The 24,640-nt window shown below is 37.7% G+C and overlaps 1 protein-coding gene across 1 annotated transcript; it reads left to right on the plus strand.

Annotated features, from left to right (window-relative positions):
• The first annotated feature begins 17,466 nt into the window (after positions 1 to 17,466).
• On the plus strand, positions 17,467 to 17,755 carry LOC101723724 (small EDRK-rich factor 1). The gene has a single exon (XM_004853065.3). The coding sequence runs from the start codon at positions 17,470 to 17,472 to the stop codon at positions 17,656 to 17,658; it is 189 nt and encodes a 62-aa protein (XP_004853122.1). The 5' UTR covers positions 17,467 to 17,469; the 3' UTR covers positions 17,659 to 17,755.
• The last annotated feature ends 6,885 nt before the right edge of the window (positions 17,756 to 24,640 follow it).

Here is a 24,640-nt window from a genome sequence, read left to right on the forward strand (position 1 = left end):
TTTGCTAAAAAATATGCTTTAGACTTCTGAATCTGTAGAGTTGAGAGCCCAGCGGAAATGATGGTGGCATAAGAAGCTATCCTAAGCTTGGTAGAGATATGTAAACAGATAGATTAACAATCTTTTATTGGTTCTCTTCATTTCTCTGGAGAACACTGCCTAATACAGGAGTTTATGCAACAGTCTTTATTTAGCTCACAGTGCTGTAGGCAATTTGCGCTGCCTTCATCAGGTTACCTCTGATTGTCTGGGCCAGACTTAGCTGACCTGAGCTGAGCTCAGTCATATATCTGTAGTCAACTCTTGTCTATTAATCAGACATTACAAATATGTACAAGAATGTAAAACTAAACAAGCTTTCTATGCAGTTGTGGGAGTCAGGAACCCAGAAAATTTTCTAAACCGAATTGTCCTACTCTGCTCTCCCTCAGGGCTCATCCTGGTTTAAAAAAAAAGACTGTAAAACAATTTCTTTTTTCTCGCTACTTCTTTTAGGGTTTTGAAAAACATACCTATTGTTCAAAAAACATGTTATTTATATTAGAATGTGCTAGGCTTAATATGATCATTTATAAATGAGTTATTTTTTAATTTCTCAGTTTAATTTTGATACAATAAATATTCATAGATATAACCCACATAAGCAATTATTGAGGGATTCTCAATTTTTAACAATATAAACAAAAACTTTGCAAGTTGTTCTAAAATCCATCATTATCTGGAATTAGCTAGTGTGGATTATAGGGCATGAATTTAATCTCAAGGACATGAATTTAACCATGGACATCAAACCTCTTTTGTAGTTATCAGTCTCCTCTATTACATGAAATGCACCTACTATATGCCAAAAAGATGAGGTTTGTTTTATTGGCAGAAGTCTGGTCATAGGAATCTTTGTGTACTTAACTAAGATTTCAACTTTACTCTGGAACAAATTAAACAAAGAATGACTAGTATTTTGAAGAGGAGAATGATGCGGTCTGATTTATATTTCAAGAAGTTTAAGTGTGGGCCTATGCCAGTGACAGTGGACCTTTTAGAACTTTCAATGATAACAAACAACCCACTGTGACATGCATGCCATAGGTTCACCACCACTGGCCTACCCCTATGATGGGAAAACGACAACCAGGCTGAAGTCCAGATGATCAGTTGTACCTTGCAGTTGCAGTTCAGGAGAGAAGAGATTAAGGTCTTCTTAATTAAACCAGAAACAGAAGAGAAGAAAGAAGGACTTTGGAAGAGATAAATGTCATGCAATATCCCCTACTGGTCAGCTAAATGGACATTCAAAATGAGTGGCATAACCTTCCTCCAAAATCTTTCTTGGTATGTTACTCAAATCAGACTCTTGTCTATTGAAAGCAGTGGCTCTTTGTCTTGTAACAAGTAGCTTGCTTGACTACAGATTCTAATGTTTTTAAGGTATTGAAAATTAAAAGTATCAGGAAAAAAAGAATTACTGAATTATTGGTGTAGAGCTGCAATAATCCTGAAGAATATTGTATGTTAATCAGATTTCTTTTGCTCTGACAAAATACTTGAAAAAAAACTAGAAAGGAAAGATTTCTTATGGCTCGTGGTTTCATACGTTTCAATCCATGATCAGCTGGCTCCATTGCTTTTAGCCCAGTGGAGACAGAAACATCATGGCATGAGGGTGTGGCAGAGGAAAATTTCTCATCTCAGGGCAGCCAGAAAGGAGAGAGAAGGTAAGACGGTGTTGTCTGGCTTTCTCCTTCCTCCAATTTTGTTCCATCTGGGCCCCCAGCCTACTGATTACCTGGTTATTTCTAAACATCATTCCTGTGGAAACATGACAAATGAAGACAGAAGAGGTGACAAAACACTTCCGTATTTACCACCCTATCAGTATTCAAACCCATGAAAATGTTAAAATAAAGATCTAAAAGCAAAGTTTCCAGAATGCATTAGCTACAACATTACTATTATAACATTAGTCTTTTCATTGAGGAAGCTATGTCATGGAGAATTTGAGTAACTTGATTCGAGGGATGCTGACATTGACAGGCCCAAGGGAAGAGCAAAGAGGATGACTGTGGGACCAGGAGTTTCTTAGCTGCACAACCTTAGTCCTGGCTGGATGAATTCAACTGTGAATCTGGTCCCTTTGTCCAACAGGGTCAGTGGTTCTTGTCATCATCATTTGCTATGTGAAAACTCTCATTTCCCTTATGATTTCTTCAAATTTAAATTTCCTGAGGTCACTTCAAACATTATTTTAAATGTTCTCTTAGAAATTGTTCTCTTTTTAAGTGATTTATCAATTTTATTTTTTTCATTAAATTTATTGGTACATTTTAGGTATACAATAAAGTTACATTCATCATTGGGAATTGTACCTTTACATGATGCATCTTGGTTCTTATTTTTTCCCCATTCCTAGCCCTCCCTTCACCCCCTGCTCCCTTCCCTATTTACAAAGACTTTGTTTCCATTTTTTTCCTTTTCTCATATTTTTTCTTTTCCCTTCTTTTCTCTCCCCTACCCCTCCCACTTCCCCTACTCCTTTAGACTTTTTCTTCCTAAGAAATTGTTCTGTTTTAAACAATGGTTGCCTTTTCTGAGGAGAAATGATCTTCTGTTTGTATTTTGTTTTATCAATAAGGACTTTTCTTACCTCTCCTAAATCAAAGGTCATTTACTTTTGTTTCCAGTTTTTTTTCTTAAATTCTTTTATTGGTATATTTTAGGTATACAATACATCTACATTTCTCATTGAGAACTTGTACATTTACATGATGCATCTTGGTTCTTATTTTTCCCCATTCCCTGCCCTCCCTTCACCCCCTCCACCCTTCCCTATTTACAAAAACTTTGTTTCCATTTTGTCCATTTCTCATAATTTTTCCTTTCCCTTCTTTCCTTTCTCCTACCCCTCACATTTCCCCTAATCATTTGGACCTTTTCTTCCTATTTCACATTCTCAATTATTCATTTTAATCTTTGTTACATTTTAGGTATACAATATAATGACATTCATCGTTGGAAATCGGCACCTTTGCATAATCTCTCTTGGTTCTTATTTTTCCCATTTCCCCTGTCCACCGTTCAACCCCTACAAACTTCCCTATTTGCAAAGACTTTGTTTCCATTTTTTCATTTTCTCATATTGATTCCATTCCCTTCTTTCCTTTCCTCTACCCCTCCCATTTTCCCTTCCCCTTTGCCCCTTTTCTTCCTATTTCACACTACTTATTATACATTTTAGTCCTTATTTACACTTTGAGTTTCTCACACAAGAGAAACTATTCTTTATTTATATGTGTGTCCTATTTATTTCACTTAAGAGTATCGCCTCAATGTGCATCCATTTAGCTATACTCTTTATGGCTGAGTAGTACTCCATTTTATTAAAAAAAAAAAAAACACATTTTCTTTATCCAGGCTCCAGTTTATGGGCAGTTATGCTGTTTCCAAGTTTTAGCTATTACAAATTGTGCTGCTATGAACATGGGTGCACATATATCACTGTGGTATGATTCTTTTAATTCTTTGAGGAAGATACCCAGCAGGGGAATAGCTGGGTCAAATGAGACTTCCAGTCCTAGTTTTTGAGGTATCTTCATACTGATTTCCACAGTGGTTGCACCAGTCTACACTCCAACCAGCAGTAGAGCAGGATTCCTCTTTCCCCATAGCCCTGCCAGCATTTATTATTGCTTGATTTCATGATAGCAGCCATTCTTTCTGCAGTGAAGTGGAATCTCAGCTTTGTTTTCATTTGCATCTCTCCAATGACCAGTGATGTTGAACATTTTTTCATATGTTTATTTGCTATTTCTACTTCTTTGTGTGAGAAATGTCTGTTCATTTCAGATGCCCATTTTCAGACTGGGTCTTTAAATTTGGGAGGTCTGATCATTTCAAGTTCTTTAAAGATTCAAAACAGTAGGCTTTGTCTGAGGAAGATCAGGTGAAGATTTTTTCCCACATTGTGGGTTGTCTCTTCACACTGTTGGTGGTTTCTCTTTCTGTGCAGAAGCTTTTCAATAAGAAGAGATCCCACTTGTTGATTGTTTGTGCTAGTTCATGGTCAACTGAGGTTTTGTTCATAAAATCTTTTCCTACACCAATGTCTCCAAGAGTTCTACCTAAAAAAAAAGAGTTCTACCTAACCCCTCTTCCAGCCAGTTCAGTCTTTCTATTTTAATATTTAAATCTTTAATCCATTTTTTAGTTTAGTTTAGTGCGTGGTGAGAGACATAGGTCTAGTTTTAATCATTGGCAAGTTGAAACTCAATTTTTCTAGCACCATTTATTAAAGAGGCTATCTTTCCTCCAGTGAGGGTGTTTGGCTCCTTTATTGAAGATGACGTCACTGAATGTGTCTGGAATTGTTTTGGCATCATCTAATCTGTTCCACTGGTCCTAAGGTCTGTTTCTTTGCCAGTATCATGCTGTTTTTGTCACAGTAGTTTTGTAGTATAGTTTCAAGTTGGGGATTGTGATGCCCTCTGCCATGTCTTTGTTACCTAGAATTGCTTTAGCTATTCTGGGCCTCTTCTTGTTCCAAATGAATTTTTGGATTATATTCTCAAGGTCCATGAAGTATGCTGTTGGGATTTCAATTGGGATTGTATTGAATCTATATAGCAGTTTTGGAAGTATGGTCATTTTCACTATATTGATCCTTCCTACCCAGGACCAGGGAATGTCTTTTCATTTTCTGATATCATCTTCAATCTCTCTTTTCAGAGAGCAATAGTTTTCAGAAAAAAAGTCTTTGATTTCTTTCATTATGTTGATTCCTAGGTATTTCAGTTTTTTGGATGCTATTGTGAAAGGAATTATTTGACCTATTTCTCTCTCAGTGAGTCTGTTGTTCATGTAGAGGAAAGCTATTGATTTTTGTGTCTTGACCTTGTATCCAGCTATTTACTGAATTTGATTATTAAGTCTAAAAGACTTTTGGTGGAGTTCTTGGGGTCTTCTATATAGAGTATCATGTCATCTGCAAATAATGACAATTTGACTTCTTCATTTCCTATCTTTATTCCTTTTATTTCTTTCTCTTGTCTAATTGCCATGGCTAATGTTTCCAGAACTATATTGAACAAGAGTGGTGATAGTGGACATCCTTGTCTTGTTCCTGATTTGAGTGTGAAGGATTTCAGTTTGTGACCATTTAGTATGATATTGGCTGTTGGTTTTTCATAGATGGCTTTTATCAGATTGAGGTAGAGACCATTTACTCCAATTTTTTGTAGGGTTTTATCATAAATGCATGTTGGATTTTGCCAAATGCTTTTTCTGCATCTATGGAGATAATCATATAGTTTTTGTCCTTGGCTCTATTGATACAGTGTATTACATTGATTGATTTGCATATGTTGAACCATCCCTTCATCGCTGAAATGAATCCCATTTGGTGAGGGTGTATGATCATCTTGATGACCTGATCTTCTTGATGACCTTCTGCATTCTATTTGCCAGTATCTTATTAAGGATTTTTGTATCTATGTTCATTAGTGAGATTGGCCTATAGTTCTCCTTTTCGGTTAGGTCTTTCTCTGCTTTGGGGATCAAGGTGATGCTTGCTTCCAGGAATGAATTTGGGAGTATTGCTTCCCTTTCAATTTCACTGAAGAGTTTAAACAGTAGTGGCAGCAGTTCCTCTCTAAATGTCTTGTAGAATTCAGCAGTGAAGCCATCAGGACCTGGGCTTCTCTTAGTAGATAAGTTTTTAATTTCATTGGTTGATATTGGGTTGTTTAGAATTTTTAGGTTTTCCTCATTCAACTTTGGTAATTCATATGTATCTAGGAATCTGTCCATTTCTTCTGTGTTGTCCATCTCATTGGCGTATAGGTTCTTGAAGTAGGTATTGATGATCCTCTGGATTTCTGCTGAGTCTGTTGTAATTTCACCCTTTTCATTCCTAGTTGCATGGATTTGAGCCTTTTCTTTCCTTTTTCTGATAAGCTGACTAAGGGTTTGTCTATTTTGTTGATTGTTTTGAAGAACCAACTCTTGGCTTCATTGATTTTTTGTATCGTTCTCTTAGTCTCCATTGCATTGATTTCTGCTCTGATCTTTATGCTTTCCTTCCTTGTATGAGCTTTGGCTTTGTCCTGCTCTTCTCTTTCTAGAAGCTTGAGGTTCAGCATCATGTTGTTTAATTGGGCTTGTTCTGTTTTCCTAATATGTGTATTCACTGCTATGAATTTCCCTCATAAGACTGCTTTCACTGTGTCCCATAGATTCCGATATGTTGTATTGTCATTGTCATTTAATTGAAGGAACTGTCTAATTTCTTCTTTAATTTCTTCTGTGACCCATTGGTCATTTAAAATTGTGTTGTTCAATTTCTACATGTTTATGAAATTTTTCCAGTCTCTTTTGCTATGGATCTCCAATTTCATCGCACTATGGTCTGATAATATACAAGGGGTAAATTCAATTCCTTTGCACTTACTTAAACATGTTCTATGAGTGAGTATGTTGTTTATTTTGGAGAATGACCCATGTGCAGCTGAAAAGAATGTGTATTGTGATTTTGTAGGGTGGAATACTCTGTAAATATCTGTTAAGTTCATTTGTTCAAGAGTTTGATTGAGTTCTGGTATTTCATTACTTATTTTTTGTCTAGTTGATCTATCTACTTGTGACAGTGGGATATTGAGGTCTCCCACTACTATTGTATTAGTGCATATATGACTTTTCATGTCCATTAGTATTTGTTTTATACACTGGGGTGCACTAGTGTTTGGTGTGTATATATTTATGATTGTCATCTCTTCCTTTTGGATTGTTCCTTTTACAAGGATGTAGTGTCCTTCTTCATCTCTCTTAATCAGTATTGGTTTGAAATCTAGTTGATCTGCAAAGAGGCTAGCTACTCCTGATTTTTTTCAGGTTCCCATCACATGGAGTACTGTTTTCTACTCTTTAACTTTCAGTCTATGAGTTTCTTTTTGAATTAAGTGTGTTTCTTGTTTGTAGCATGTTGTGGGATCTTTCTTCTTGACCCATTCTGCCAGTCTATTTCTTTTGATTCATGAATTCAGACCTTTCACATTGTTGGTTATAACTGATATGCATTGACTTATCATTGTCACAACTTTTTGTTTTTGTTGTATTCTCCCCCTTAACGTTTAATTTCTTGTATGCCCAATGGGTTCATTCTGCTCTGCTTGTTGGGGTTGTGATCCTCATTGTCTATTCCTAGGATATTGTCTAAAATTTTTTGGAGTGCTGGTTTGGTATTCATGAAATTCCTGGGGTTGCTCTTTGTCATGAAAATATCTTATTTCTCCATCAATTTTGAAAGATAGTTTTGCAGTGTACATCAATCTGGGTTGGAGGCTGTTTTCCCTGAAATACGTCACTCCAAGTTCTTCTTGGCTTGAGAGTTTGCATTGAGAAGTCTGCTGTGAGTCTGATGGGCTTTCCTTTGTATGTGATTTGTTTCTTTTCTCTAACTGCTTGTAGAACTTTATTCTTCTATTGGGTTTCTCGAATCTTAACAATTATATACTTATGTGTAGATTTTTTTTTTATCAAGGCTATTTGGAGTCCTATATGCCTCACTTATCTGTATGTCAAGTTCTTTTCCCCTGCTTGGGAAGTTTTCTGCCATCACTTCTGTGAAAAGTTTTTTTATGTCATCTGCAACATATGTCTCCTGTTTCTTCATTGGCTCCAATCAGTCATGTTATCTTCTTTGCATCATCTAGGAGCTGCTGGATGGATTTCTCATGCTCCTTTACAATTTTGAAGCAATTTTTCTTTTCCTGGTCACTAGTTGCAATCTTATCTTCTATATCTGAAATTTTGTCCTCACATTGGCTCATTCTGCTGTTTAGACTTTCAATGGAGTTTTTAATCTCCTGGAAATCTGTTTGCATCTGTTTTATGGATTCCATTTGTTTCCTATGTTGGGATTCCATCATGTTCCTCAGCTCCTCTCTAGATTTATTAATCATGTCTTGCACTAGGACATAATCTCTGCTTTTATCTGAGAAATTATTTCTGATTTCACTTTTTCCAGTTCCTCTTTTGTTGCCAGTTCAGGGAGTCCAGGTGATTGAGTATCAGGGTATTCCATCTCATTTCCCTTTGGGGATGCTGTAGGTGATTTGAAAATTTGGTTTTGAGACTTGTTTATGTGTCTTCTCATTTCATTGGGGGGGGGGCGTGCTGTTGGCGCCTGCGTGGCTCACCTCCTCTAAACTGAGAGTGGTCGAACGGCAGCCAGGAAGCCCCTGCCTCTGGGCTGGGAGTGGTGGAACAGCAACCGGGAAGCCTCTTTCTCTGGGCTGGGAGTGGTGGAATGGTGGCCCAGAAGCCCCTTCCTCTGGGCTGGGAGTGGTGGAACCTCAAAGGTCATTTTCATAGAATGCTCACTGTATATAAAACAAACTATATAGTTTCTATAGTGAGAATATATATATAGCAGAATAAATAAGTAGATAGATAGCTGATATAGATAGATAGATAGATAGATAGATAGATAGATAGATAGATGATAGATAGATGATAGATAGCAATGGACTCTTCAGCAATCTCACTGCATCTTAGAAATAGTCATAAAACCAAAAGTAGGCAAAACATGCAGTTATTGAATAAGCTCTCGAAAACCTGTACATCAAGTCAGGGAGCTACCTTGAAGTTTTACCAAGAATAAAATTATTATTTGATTATTTGGATCCTGTACAAGAGAACGGAAAATGGACTGCTGAAAGCAGATGATGTGAAAAATAAGAGATGGCAAGTAGCCTGGCAGTTAAAAGAAAAAAAATAAAGAATTGCAGATATTAAGTAAAAGAACTGTAAAAACCAATCTTATCTCTTCTCTTCACAATGCTACAGACAAGGGATCATCCTCTGCAACTCTCCCTCTATACAAGGATAGGAGAGAGAACTCACAAAGAGCAATTCCATCTCTTTCTGTCTCTACTCTTTTATCCATTAATTACCAAGAAAGAAAAAAATGGCATATCAAATTAGTCAGCCCTATTTTATTGGATTGGTCACTAAGTCTCAGAAACAAGAACCAGGGTGTCAAGTAGCTTTTCCTCAACATCTAAATCCAGGTTTTTCTGTTCCTCCTGCCAAAACCCTTATCTAGAATCCCAAGGAGTGGTTTGTCAGGCATATTCTTTCTGTCCTCTCACAGAAAGTCCAACTGGGCAGAATCAGAGTTGGCTTCTATCAATCCTTCTCTCTGATCCCCCTATGAATAAGAGTATGAAGTAAGCCTACCACCTTTGTTTGCCATTCCTTTGAGTTTGAGTACAGATTCTAAACCTGCACTGTAATCCCAGTCCTTTCTATGCAGATACACTAGACCTTGGTTCTACCCAGAGCAAACTATGAAGTAAAAATCCCACTACACTCTCCACTCTCTGGTCTAAGTTTAGCAGCCATTCATTAGGAATCATGGAGTACATACACAAATTCAGAAAATAAATTCTATTTCTCATTTGTCATTGATTATTGTGAGAAAGATGTGAAAGAAATAAGGAATGAGGCTTAGGTACTGTTATGGGTCAAATTCTGTGCCCCTAAGAAAGATGCCAAAGTCCCAATCCCTACTGCCTATGAATGTGACCTTATTTGGAAATAAGGTCTTTACAGATAATAAGTTGAAATGAAGTCATTAGGATGCGCCCTTGTCCAATATGACTATGTCCTTATGAAAAGGGGGAATGTGAACACAAAAACAGAGACATGCATACAAAGAAAATACCATGTGAAGATGGAAGATGGGTGTTATCGTTTATATCACAATGTCCTCATGGAATCATAGGTGGCGTTTTGGGTGGTGACTGGATTATGGAGGTAGTATAGCTGGCTTGCCATTGCTAGGTGGGGTGGTATAGTCAGAAGAGGCAGGTCTGTGGGGTCATGGCTCAGAAGGGGTTATCTCCCTCCCTGGCTTCTCTCTTGAGCTCTCTCTGTGCCTCCAGGTTGCCATGACATGAGCAGCTCCTTCTTCACCATGCCCCCTGCCCTGTCTCCCTGCCTTGGAGCCAGCCAACTATGGACTGAATCTCTAAAAACACTGAGTCAAATAAACCTTTCTTCCTTTAAGTCATAGATGTCAGGTGTTGTGTCCCAGTGACAAAAAAAAAAGTGACTTAGACATTTAGAAAGATCTAAAAGCCAAGCAATGCCTAAAAGATTGCTTAAAAGTGCTAGAAGCTAAGAAGAGGCAAAGAATTACTCCCCTCAAGTTTCAGAGGCAGTATGGTCCTGCCAACACTCTAATTTTTTCAATTCTATCTTCTACAGTGTGAGACTATAAGTTTCATTTCGTTATAAGCTACACAATTTTGTATGCCTTGTTGTGGCTGCCCTAGGAAACTAATAGAAGCATCCCAAACCCTATAGCATGGTCCAAAAGATATAAAATGCTGTTTCACCAGGATACACAATGAATATATAAAAATGTGTTTAGACATAACTAGAAGAAAAAATTCACATTTAAACAATAAATTTCATTTAACAAAATAGCCATTTTTAATTTAGAAACTCATGTTTTCAAGAACAATAAGAGATATTCAGATATGTTTGGTAAAAACATGAATATGCACAGCCTTTGTGGAAAGCAGTGTAGATATATGTTTCAGGAGTCTTCCTGGAATTTATTCTAAGGGAATAGTGTTAGGCTTCCTTTCACTTATCGCTTTCAAATACATTGTATAACTTACTCTTTTTATGTTTTTTGTCAGTCTCCACCTACTGAAATATAATTTTTACAAGAGCAAGAACTGTTCACATTTTTATCCTAAGCACCTAGAATAGTGCCAACACATAAGTGCTTTATAAACTCCTCTTAAATTAATTAAGATATCTACCAAGATTGTGCATAAAAGTGTTCACTACAGTATTTGTTTAAATAGCTAAATATTGGAAAAAGCTAAATGTTCAACAGTGGGAGACTGCTTAAGAGAGTAGCACCATCGGCCAGGGATTTAGCTCAGTGGTTTCACCGCTGGCTGTGCAAGCGCAAGGACCCAAGTTTGATCCCCAGTACCAAAAAAAAAAAAAGAAAGAAAGAAAGTAGCACCACCATACAATGTAACATCATGTAGCCATGAGAAAGTAAGTCAACAAGAATACTTAAAACTATGAGAAAACATTCACAATATATTAAGAAGATAGGAAAGGATTTAAAATTGTACAAACAGTAACATAATAACTTAGAGATAGTAACAATGCTAAAATATTAAACCCCAATTACCTCTGGCTCATAAGCCTATATTTCTGATTTCTTCTCTTTCCATATTTTCTACAGACAGGTAAAGAAATTTTTGAATCATTTCCATATTCCACAAAATTCTCTGAGTATATTTCATCACATAGCACAGAATAATAATTGTATTCATAATAACACAGGGTTATTTTATAAATATTAAATTGCTCTCAATATCCTCCATGTATATAAAGAAAGAAAATGTGTGTAGTGGATGCATGGATTTGATTAGTCTTTACATTTTTTTCTGTGCCCTTATTTAGGCACAGAAATTTGAGAGGTAAGTAATGTACCTTTAATGCTTTCCATCCAGACTAGTTATTTTTTTAAATGCTAGAGTTCTTTAAGGGTAATCTTCAATTACCTGAACAAGACATTTATGTGAAATATTAGGTCCTCACCACTGCTGGTTAAATGAAACATTATTGCATATGTTACAAGGAAAAGGTGTTTATCTGACTTTTGATAGTTTCAATAATCCAATATAACATTACATTTTCCATATCATTACAGCTGGTCATATCATGAAAATGGCAAAATTCTGAAAATTTTATTCTGTATCAGCATCAATGTATTTATCAGTTAGCACCAATCTATTGAGCACAATACCTGAAAGTTTTATAAATATTTTTAACACTCTTACCACAGGACTCTAAAATCATTTATAAGAGAAACAGAAGAAGAAGGAATTGCATGATTACCTCAGAGTTACATAAGAAAGTCTGCCCTCACTGATACATCCAATGGGAGAATTGAAAGTAGGAGTTTAGGGTTCTCCCAAAATCATTAAGGCAGACCCATAAAAATTTGACTACATGCTGAATTGTGTTTTCCCTTATCCATATATTCTATAAACTAGATCTTTTAACTTAGTGAGTAGTGACAAAAATTAATTTTAACACATACAGGAATAAAAACCATGGCTTCCAGCTTGACTTCAGTATGGTTCTCACCAAGCAGATACACCTGTGGGCGTTTTCTTGAGCTGCAGAGTCCATCTATGTGCTCAGATGAAGCCAGAAGCTGACTCCACCAATGGCACTGAACTCTGGTGTGTACTGTTGGATTGATATTGTTGATATATTCAGATTTTGACCATCTGGTTCTTTTATTTCACCAGTCTGTGTGGGCTCAGGAAGTGTTTAAATTGAAGAAATACCAGGCTTGCAGTAAATAATCCAAATAAATTATATCATAATGTTTCTGTTTGGTTCTGTCCTTTGAGCATTGATTAATAGAACTTTGGCCCTATTATTTCATCATCTGGGAATGTTTGAGTATATTCCCTCCTTGTTATTTCAGGAATCCTTTTCTTTTCAATTTTAATATGCATACCTTTATTCTTTTTAAAGAGGTAATTACAAATCATCAGACTTCACTCCTATTTCTGAATGTATGATCAGATAAGCACATTGAAAATAAGGGAAAATCCTGGATACAAAGAGTTTAAATCTTGCAAAAAACCATTGATGAAAGTAAGAAATACTAAGAATTATAAATCTAAGTCAAACCAGAAACCTGGAAAGGAAAAGAAACCATTAAACCAACATGTCACTACTGAGTATCTGCAAAACTTCTACTACAACTTTCACAAGCTGATAGGTGGGTGGGAAGAGACAAAACCAAAGGCCAAGTCCACCCCAGAAGACTGCCACGCTTTTCAAAGAGTGAGAATCCTGAAGGTCAGAGCAAAGATAACAATTTTTTTAAGTTCCCACCTTTGCTGCTATAGAACATTAAAGAAGCGAAATAAAAGCAGACATCTCATCTCTCTGCTCCCAGGAAGCGAGGGTGGAGACCCAAGACTTAAGCATGGGAGTTAGACCTTTGATCAGGTCTAGGAGTTTGAGAAATTAATCCAGAGCTCTGAGGATGGTAGAGAAGGTGTAAAGTCATTGCAACTGACTAGTCAAAGCACAGCAGTATCGACGTAGTAACTGTCCATATCAGCAGTGCTAATGGCTTTGTGCTCAAGTGCAAAGTTTCACTTGGTTTCCACAAATTTTCTGATAGTCCTATTGACTTAGGATTGATTCTTCTAAATATACTTCTAGTAAACATAACTTAATTTGAACTTTCTACTTAAACTAGATGGAGTTGATTCCTATTATTTGCAGCTGAGAACCTCATTGATCTTTCCCCAAATTTCTACATTCTCATTGACAAAGCCAGATAATTCTCTCTGGCAGAGATGCCAGCCAGAAAATCATAAAATCTAAATAAAAGAAGGTAACTTGGAAGAAATTTTTCTCACAATTACAATTGCTGTAGATCAGGGATCTATCCAGGGTCCTGCCCTCCATTATAACTGTGACCTTAAAAGCCATATTTATGACTTTAAACTTTCTGCCTTATGTCTTCTAAAACTTTCATCTATATGGTTATAACTCATGACCACTCCAGTAACCTACCTTGAATCTTCATGGTCCAGTCACACCCCAACTAATTCACATCAGAAAGAATTATGATGCTCATTTTCCAAATCATAAAACCAAAATTAGCTTAGTAGCCGACAGAGTTCACTGTGAGGACTGAAACCTCTGTGCCTGAAGTGCTTGCAACTAACATTGCCTCTTGGTACTAATAATTTATTTCAATTTGTTTGCATAATACTTTTCTAAAGCAAATACATATTAAGTACCTACAGTATTCAAGCACTTTACTAAGACAACCAAAACTCAAGTTCTAAAGTAGATGTTTGCCTTCAGTTCACTTCTAATGTATATCCATTTATTCAACAATTTAAAGTATTCAGTTTCTTTAAATCAAAATATATTCCTTTTTTTTATTATTCCCTGAGCATCCAAATAAGTAACTAGCTGAATGGACTAAGTTATTAATTAGTGATAATCATTTAGTGGCTCATCCATCTTTCATACAATGATGTATTTACACTCCAGTTTCAATACATTCACTGAAATAAATTACTTTTAAAATATGTAAATGTGTCCCACAGGTGGGCTTTTATGTCACTTTCCTTAGATCACCTCACTTCTCTCTGTGCCTCATATAGATCCTATGTACAAACAAATATTGTTAAGTACATATGTAAGACATTTAAATGTTTTGATTATTTTTCATCCTTTAATAAATGCCACTTTCAATTATAAAAAGTAGACACAGCTTTGGTAAAAAGCAAAATATCAGCAGAAAAGCTTAACAGAAAAATATAAATTCAGACCCAGGAAGAAACTCTGTATGACTAATATTCAAAAAGGAAGAATAACAGTGTCAATTAAAACCTTAGCAATTTTAGGCACAATATACTGGTGCAAGGCTATAATGCCAAGGTACTCAGGACACTAAGGCTGGAATACCACAAGTTTGAAACCAGTCTGGGCAACTTAGTGAGACACTGTCTCAAAATAAAGAGCCAGAGGTGAAATGGGGCTGGAGATACAGTTCAGTGGTAGAATATTTGTCTACCAGGAACAGGACCTTGGATTCAATCACTAGTGGGATGAAGGTAGCAATTTTAAACTTAACCAATGTTCAAGAATAAAAATCCAAAGCATTTAAAAATTCTTATAGTCTAAGAAAATTATAAACATGGTCTAGGTGTTGGTTGTGAGATCACACAATTTTGGCATGTCATCCATTCAAAAGGAGCAAAAAATGAAAAAAATGAATCTAGGCTAGTTGCACTGAGTCATTTAAAACCCACAAAAAGATAAAATTGAGCTATTGAGTTATGGTGTTAATGAGCATCAATTTACACATTGCCTCAAGATAATGAGGCCACATTCTCATGGTATAGGATGGGTAATTAATGCTACCAATTATCATGAATTGTGGGGGAAAGTGGCTAACTGCCACAAGCTATTCTTTACAGATTGGAGTAGCCATGCTACTCACAGAAAATTTTATATTACTTTCTAATCTACTTAGAAAAACATTTTTATTGCATGAAAAACAATTTGTATCTGAAGTACCAAACTTACAGCATGCACTGAAGTGGAACAAAATGTTTCACAAACTCCCTAGCCCCACATGGTCAGTCAGTTCCCCAGAAGCCTGACCCATGTATAATTCCAGCCAATATCCATGGATTGGTTCCTGATACTATAAAATCCAAATGTATAGCCATAGGAAAATTCAGAACAGGTGCACAGTTTTTTGCACTTTTGTTACCGAAAGGGATGTTGCCTTATTAATCTCTGAGGATTGGCACAGCAATTTTATCACATTTTTGAAAAAAAAACTACACAGATTTAAGGTTGCATTCTGGATTTAATTGAAGTAACCTTTTGTACAATCTAGCTTTAATGAAGTGCAATGAAGTTAAAGTCCATGGGGGCAATTAATCTGAAACACTCTATTTGAAAACTACAAGGGGAGTTTTTAATAAACAGTGTGAACTCATGCCCAGGTGGAAAGGTAATTGAGAGGGAGCTGGTTTCGGGGCTAGATTGTTATTAAACTCTTATCACAGGTAGAGCTGAAACCCCAATGCAGTCTGACCTGTGATTTATCGTGCCCTTCCCCTCCTAACTTTAAAGGAAAAGCTACTTTTAATAATGAAAAAATCCTGTGCCTAAGCTATAAAATAACTGAGCAATTACTTAGAATAATTTATACAGTGCAATACATTGACCTTGCTTTAAGCATGAAATCTACAAAATAACTTTGGCAATAAAACTGTGAACTCCTAAAAGGACTAAAGGTTTTAACCATTTTTATTGTGTGGTGCCTGGGGGGACCATAAATATATATCACACTCTAATCACAGGATTTAAGAAAATTCTTAATTTTTTTATCTTGAAATGGCTTTTCAGAGAAAACTTTGCTCAACTTGGCCAATTGCAAATCAAGAAGTCTAATGTCTTCACTTTAAAGGGATTACATATGATCACTACATTTTCTCTCCACATGTGAACTCTGCCTCAATCTCTCTTTTAACTCCCAGCCATGACCTATGGAAGAAAACTGGCAATTTTTCTATCTTACCTATTTAAATATTTACTCTTTAGAAGAAAACAAAAGAGGCAACTAGGCTCTGTGGAAATAGTGAGGATTAAGCTTATCTCCCCAGGCCACTGAGGCAAGGATGAGTCTCTTTCTAAGTGAGAAATGCTCCACCACCCAGCAATCCACAATCAATGTTTCCACGGTTCACTGTGGCTCTCAACAACAAAGTTCAGCTTTTACTCCAAACTGGCATCAGAGGAGCACATAACCAAGCATGACATATCACTCTAGCTGTCTTCAATTTCTCAATCACCATGGCAGAGAAAACAGTTTTTCTCTGAATACTTTGAATTCATGAAATGAATCCAACAGACTACCTTTCAATTGACTTCAAATTCCATGAAATCTGGTCAATTTCTACAAGATAGGAATATCAGCACATTGAAGTCTTGTAGAAACAAAATTTTCATGGCAGTATCTTCTCTTTTGGCCACAAAATCTCTGAACTCCTAAAATATACCCAAAAATCTTAGTCAATGTAGCTCCCAAATGAGAACAAAGTCATGAGAAGTTATCTCTGGGCAACTTTATAAACAAAGTAACTCTCCCAGTCAGAAATGCAGCCTGAATATTTCACTTTTATCACTCTTTGAGCTACAGGCATGAGAAACATGCTTGAAAGCAAAACTGCTTTAAGGTATACAACATTAAGCCATTATTAGTCTTTGAAAATAGCTCACCCCCTATATGAAGAGACATTAAAAGGTGGGGGGATATGATATGCTCATAGGTAAAGCTCTGAGAGTCCTATCCCCAGTGAGGCCCTTCCTCCAGGAGCCACGGACTCGATCCAGGCTGTCTGAGACAGGCAACTCACAGGAGTTGAGGGTGGTTACAGAAGTGAAGGATGAAGTACTGAGTAAAACAGCAGGTAGTACCCAGGTTCCAGGAATGGACCCTGTTGTTTGGTCCTTTATCTTGCCCCTAGAAGGTAGCCTGAGCTTCAGATGAACCACACAGTCATAAATCAAAGCCTGATCCTTCACTATACCACAGACAACCAAATGCCTAGACAAACCCTACATCCTCCCTCCAGGAGGGAGAAGCCTTTATGGGAGGGGATGGAGGTAGTTCCCTTCTTTCAGGTCTGAAAAACTCCCTTAGGAAGGAGATTAAGATTTCCACATCTGGCTGCCGGCTGTGAGAGCGGAGGCGTCGCCCCGCTGAGGGCCCGCGCAGGCTTGGCCTTCCAGATTGACGGGTGGCGGCGGCCGATGGGCATGCGAGGGAACCTTTGCTTCTCTGAGGCGCTCTCCTCTAGGCTCCACGTGGTCGACATGGCCCGTGGTAATCAACGAGAACTTGCCCGACAGAAGAATATGAAGAAAACCCAAGAAATTAGCAAGGGAAAAAGAAAAGAGGATAGCTTGACTACTTCTCAAAGAAAGCAGAGGGACTCTGAGATCATGCAACAAAAGCAAAAGGCAGCTAATGAGAAGAAGTCTATGCAAACAGGAGAAAAATAATGACCAGCTCTGGGAAACGTGGGTGCTACTGCCAACTGGTACATCATAAGCTCCAAGATCAGGTTTCCTTAGAATGAACAAGCATTATTGTGTTATAACTCATCCTCAAAACTGTTTACCTCAAACTTTGTTTTTCGGCCTTAGTGTGATGTTTTAGAACCATTCTTCAAAGAATAAAACATCATGCATGAAAAAAAAAAAAAAAAAGATTTCCACATTTGATTACCTGATTTATACTTCCTCATATAATTCCACTAAAACACCATAGAAGGAAGTTTTAGGGCCTATACCTACAAGGATAGGGTAACTGACTTGGTAGACCAAAGAAACACTGGCAAGGAAAGATAATAACTAATTGGATTTAAACCACAAGATTAACTACATACTTCTAGGTGAAAGTGGAGGAATATCTAGAAGGCTATTTAACAATGTGTAGAATTCCCGATTGCCACTCTATCAGGAAAATTGAGCTTTACTCTTTTGGGAAAATCAAATGCAAATAATCAAGATGCCATCAATAAGGTAGAGAAGGAGGTAAAGTTAAAGGGGGCATGGAGCAAGATTAAGTGGAACTTTGCAACCCGCATACTGAGCAACCCCCACCCTTCCTGGCAATCTTCTCTCTTAGCTCTCAGATCATTGACCTTCACCCTTTTCTGAGACTAGAACACTTTCACTGAGGACTGTGATTTGTCCCAGATGAGAGACAAAAGTTACTGACATCAGTTTTCCCAATATTATGGCTCAAACAGATCACTCTGCATTAAAGCCCATATCAGCAAGCCCACCCATGGGCTCAGAGATTCATATCAGCTTCTACTCTTCCATTTTTAATATAACCAGAGATCTCAGGAAATCACTCATAAAAAGAAATCAAAGACAAAGGAGTGCTGAAGACATTTTGGAGGATATTATATGAAAACTATTTGGAAAGATGGTAAGGTTCCCCTTCAAAAAAATTAAAACCTAATAGAAGCCTGAGAAAATAGTGCAATAATGAATTGAGAACAAGATCATTTTAAAAGTGAATGTTCATAGAATTAAAGCAAGCTTTCAGAAATTTAAAATATGATGGAGGATAATTACCCCCCACCCCAGAAAAAAAAAACTACCTTCACTGTTTATCTGCTCCTTTCTTCTGCTAACTGGCCTTAATAGACTAAAACCCTCTGGCCAATTGAACAAGCTTATAGCTACAGTTCTCAGCAATCTGTCTGACCAAATCATTTAGCTAAATCAAGTCCTGGAAACTCTCTCACCCAATCTCATTGTATATATTAATCAATTTTGTGTCACTATAACGAAATACTGAAACTGGACAATTTATAAAATAAAGAGGTTTATTCAGTTCACAACTCTGGCTGGAGGGCCCAAAGAGTATAACGCTGGCATCTTGACAAGGTCCTCCTGGTTACACCACTCACAATGGAGAAACAAAGAGAACCGGATGTGTGCAGAGAGGCCTAGTGTGTGGAGTGGATTTACTTTATGACAATTGGCTCCCAAAGGTACTAATCTAATTCCACAAGAGCTAGAACTCCTGAGAGAATTAATTCATTCAAAAGCATGGTGCCCCCACCACCCCATGAGCTAATTACCTTCCACTAGGCCTCACCTCTTAAAGATTCCACCACCTCACACCACCACACCAGGGACCAGCCTTCCAGCATCTGAGCCATAGCAGGGTGTAAGACTAAATCCTAATCCTCTCCCACTTGTAGATACCTATTAGTCCTCTACCAAGCAGACTCACAGCTCCTAGTGATTTGTGAAATGGCCCTGGAATTCCATACTGAAGTTCTTTATCTTCTACTCCCTCCACTCCCTCTTGGTTAGCTTTTAACATTTATAGTGGATTATTATGCAGGTAACCTCCATTGAGCATAAATTTTGCAGATTTGGAGATAGAAACTAAAAATAGAAAGTTCTAATACATACATATACATATATAATATAATATAATATATATATTGCTTAACTCGAACTACTAAACCTACCACTGACATACACTGAAGAAAGAAATCTCCTGTGCCTCAGTGAGGATAATCACAAGGAATTCATACAGCTGTGCCCACCTTATTCTACTAGGAGTTGCCTTTCTAATTTCATCAAGTAATCTCAACCTTACCCAAATTTTCAACATGGTTACCACGTTGAATCTCTTCCCCACCTCCCAAAATCTAAGATAACCTCTTATAAAAGTATGAAGACAAGCCTGGCATGGTGGCACATGCCTATAATCCCAACACTTGGGAGCTGAGGCAGGAGGATCACCATGAGTTCAAGGCCTTCCTGGGCTACATAGTGAGTTCAAAGCTAGGCTGAACTATATAGCAAGACCCTGTCTCAAAACAATATGTATATGAAGACAAAACCATGGGTCCAACATAAATAATTATGCATTCACCACACTAGGCATTCATGTAATTCAATGAATGTAGCAACCATAATTTATTAAACAAGATGCTAGGTATTGTGTCAGGAGAACAATTGGACCTTAATCTTCCTATTGTTGAAGTGACTCAACACATAATACTCAGGTACCATCACATAATTACAGGTCTTATCAATGCCTTTACTAATAGACTTCCCTCCTGTAGTCAATCTGAGAAAAATACATTGTGTGAGATGCAGAAAAATCTCTAAATATACTTTACAAGGGATAAGAAAGTCCTTATAGCTCAAGCTGATAAATGAAGAATCTAAAGAAAGTATTTCAAGTGGGGAGCAAAATTAGACTAGACAATTAATACCTGTGCTCTTCCAGCCTTACAAAATCAGACTGAATTGCCTCCTCCTTTAGACTTAAAATAACTATCCAGGAGACTGTCAGATCCAGGTTCAGTTGTAAAAAGCAGGAATCACAACCAGTCCGACAGAAAGGAGTGTGAAGTAGGAAACTGGATGCCAACAACACTGAAAGGAAAACTGAACTCTCAGCTGAGTCTTTAGGAAGGACTCCCCAAGCCCCCCTGAAGAGCTGGCCTTCCAGGCAGAAGGAAGCCCAAGAAATGTAGTTTGGGCTTTGCAGCCTCTCAATTACAAGGAGATGCAGAGTAACAAAGGAATGTGTGCTCAGACTAACTACAAAACAGATTTACCACACAGACACAAAAGCTTTACTTTCTAATAGCTCCTGTGGGTAGTCACATTCTGCCAACATTTCCTTGCCTTGGCCAACCTGGACACAGAACAATACTCACAGCTATAAGTGCAACAAATATAATAACTAATTCTAAAATGCACTTAGCTTTATACTATTAAAGTCTCATTTAAAAGTTAAAGAAGCTGAGAAACAAATAAGCAAAACAACATGCCCAAGGTCACCCAGCAAATAGTGAAAAAATCTGACTCCATAGTCTCTGATTTTAGTCTATATTTTGAGTAGAAACTATAGAAAAATTTACAGTCCATACTGAAAGATGTAGGATACTGGCCTAGGACCTCTAACTAGAATCATGTGCCATCTGTTATCTCACTAAACACAGCATCTTAATCTCCTTCCCACAGGGAATATGTAGAGAACTAAGAATTTCCTGTCACTGCCCTCTCTCCCGGTTCCCTGAAAGTGTAGGATCATCAAAAAAGATGCCTTGCTAAAAGAGAACATGGTGACCTGTATGATCAGCCCCCAAGGAGCCAGTGTTTTAGGAGGTGTTGCCATCCACCACAGATAGTAAATGATCCCCCATAAATAAGGCTTCTGATGCTTTCACCGGTGGTTAAGCACTGCCTTTGCAAGCCTGACCCTTCAGGAGGCTCCACCTGACAAAGAGGGACAAAAGCAGATAAGAGCTACCCATAATCAGATAGCTGGAGCTCCATTATGACAGCAGAGAAAGAAGCCTTATTCGTAGCTGACCTTGGACGTCAGCACCCATAGCCTGCCTCAGAGCTATACTAGCCTTGACATCTGACATCTGCCCATTGATCAACAAAGTTCCCAGCCCTTAGACTATGCTTTAACATTCCTGCCATCCAGATTCTTGTCTATCCAGATACTTCTCAACTAAGTCCCACTTTTGACAGACCCAAGTTTATTACCAGTCTATTTAATTTAATTCATGTGCAAATTCTTGCCTTCTCAAATCTGCCTTTGCTCCACTGGGACAGGATGTTGGTGCATACTTTAGAGTTATATCTTGCATCACAACTTTCAGAGAGATAATTTCTTATAGCTTCCATAACTGCTAAAATAGCTATGCACACCTTTTTTGTGAACAAAGAAAGTTCTCAGTAAAAAGTTGGTCTCTGAGTATTTGAGTTAGTTTCACGTAAAAAAGGTAACATTACCATTTCAGAGGAAAAACCTTAAGGCTTTTCAAAGGCTCATTGGACATCAAATAATCCTTATTAAACTGGCTATAGTATAAATTAATCAAAATTACATATCTTTAATGTCCCTTAAAATCCAGGTTTTATATTTTCAGGGGCCTACTGAACCTTCAGAGTGAGTCAGGGGAAGGAGAATAAGGAAGTAAGAGATGAAGAGGATACAGAGATGGGAAAAAGTGAAGAAAGCTGTGGGAAAGGGGGCAATTTAGAGGAAGAGAAGAATGCAGGGAGAGAGTAGAAGAACTGAATAGTGAAAATAAGAGAAAAATTGAAGAAGTATGAAGAGCATAAACATGGTAGTATAAGGCAATAGGAGAGGAACAAGCAACCAAAGACTCTTCCCCATCACCCCTCAAATACACACACACACACACACACACAAACACAAATGCACACTCACGCTTTGCTTCTTTCCAAACTAACTTCAGTCAGTTGATCCTTTGGGGAAACATCAATGTGGTAGAAAAGCCTCTATGTGGAATTCAGAGAATCCAAATTCTTGTCCCTGTGCTGGAAATGTGTGTAACTTTCAGTGAATTGTATAAATTTTCTTCATTTAATCACTATACAAAATGGTGGTAGGTGTCCAGGCATGAGAGAGAACTGGGCCCCTATGGACAAAAGCAAGAAGAAAAGAGAAAAAATTAAAACAAAAGTACAAGAAGGGAGAATAAAGTTTATTTAATTCATACAAAATCCTGACTGGATGAGCACTCCAGCTGCAGCCCAGTGACTGGACCGGACCGTAAGGGCTGTAGTTAACGTTTCTGTTTCCATGAGGAACAGAAAGGCAGATGCCCTGGTACAGCAATTTGAGGGGTGTTCCTACTACTCTCCTCCATCTAAAAGCATCTAAAAGCTGAAATAAGTGAGGAGGAGGGTCCAGGGTGTCCTCCTTCCTCCCAAAGTCTTTTAAATTGCTGTCATCAATGCCCTGCAGCCTTTCTGCTAGCCTTCCATCCAGGTCCTAGCTGTTGCTAGCAATTCCCTCCTATTATAGAGGTTATTTTAGGGATGATTGACAATGACAATCACAATTATGATGGTGATGGTGAAGATAATAGTAATATTGATGGCAATTGTAGTCAGTAACTCTAATAACTAGGAGAGAAAGGGAAAAGAACTCAAAAGAAAAGTAGAGGATATAGAAGAATAACCAATGGAGATTTACCATATTCTAGTAGCTTGTGCTGCTCTCTTTGTTTCTTCTCACTTTCAACATTTATAGCATACTTCCCATCTCCTAACTTTCTTACAGAGCTGCCAAGCCAAACTCTATTCCACTCCCTTGAAGGGTTTACAGAATAGGAAAGATCACAAACAAAAGTATGTCCTTATATAAATAGGTACTTGGATAAGGACGCAAAAGGTTATAGAGATACACACAGCCCAAAGGTGGTAGTCATGGATGTCTTCACATCTGTGTGTTACAATTATGAATAATGAGATGGGACAAAAGAATAGAAGGAAGCTATTAACATGCTATGAGAAACAAGAAAAAGTGTTCATGGTATGGGGTAAGGTAGGGGACATGGCCAGGCTGGACACTAAAGAGCTGGTCATCAGGAAGGTAAGGAATCAGGAGATAAAAGCCATCAACACCCCTCAAAGGCACTGTCCAGACTCTGGATCACTGCTACCAAAAAACCCTTCATCACCACCCCCACCCCCCGGCTTTACCACCAGGTGACTACCTCCTTCTCATTCTGACTTCAGAACCTTACAGTGGAGAAGACAGATTGGTAGGATTTGGTTGTTAATTAGGTGTACAGGGAAAAGTGAGGGATGAAGTCAAAAACACAATTCCAAGTCTATAGATTGGACGAGTGAGTGGGTGGTGATTTCATTTGCTGAGAACACAAGCACAGGAGAAGTGGTGACATTTAAGATAACAATATCAACTTCAGTCATATGAGTTTCATATGTATAAATCACCTAATTGTAAATAACCAGGGGGCAGATAAATATGCAAGACTGCTGTGGTGAATGGAAAGAGGTGCATTAAGGAAATGTAAATGCTTGTCAACTAACACACCTTTCCCTAAAGTGCCAGACTGGTGATTTCAAGTGCAGTACCACTAGAAAATTTGTCAGTGCCTAAACCCACAGTCATTGCTGCCTTGTTCATTTTGAGCAACATTATGTGCACATATCACAAGTCCACCAGCTGATTTGGTAAAGTCACTGAGAGATTTCTGTTCACAACCCATCCCTCTGTGACTATGCCATTCACCCAAGAGTAGGAGCTGCTCCTAATAAGACCATTTCTACAACTAAGGGACTTTTCCCCTGAACTTTTGTCACCCTGGTAGAATAACCATCTCTTGCTTCAAACTGAAATTTCTCCATATTACACAAAGGCCTATTCATTACTTATTAATTGCTATTGCTTATTGCTACTTATTTATTATAAAAATTAGGATTAGGAAAGAAGTGATAATCTGCCTGGGACATGCTAAAGAAGTAAATGCCAGGGTCAAGGATTTATTTAGCTCAGTGGTTCTGCTGCCTGCCTCACAAGTGCAAGGTCCCGAGTTCGATCCCCGCTACCAAACAAAACGAAGTAAATGCCACTTTGTTCCAAAGTGTCTCTTCCGGTTTTATTGTGCTCTTTTAAGGGTGATTTTTCTTCTCTTTTCCTTTTTTC

This window comes from Heterocephalus glaber, unplaced genomic scaffold, assembly GCF_053883595.1.
Source record: "Heterocephalus glaber isolate CG9 unplaced genomic scaffold, H.glaber_assembly_v1.0 deba00001461, whole genome shotgun sequence".
Taxonomy (NCBI): domain Eukaryota; kingdom Metazoa; phylum Chordata; class Mammalia; order Rodentia; family Bathyergidae; genus Heterocephalus; species Heterocephalus glaber.

Coding starts and splice junctions, on each gene's coding strand:
- LOC101723724 (XM_004853065.3), top strand. CDS start 17,470: ATGGCCCGTGGTAATCAACGAGAACTTGCCCGACAGAAGAATATGAAG.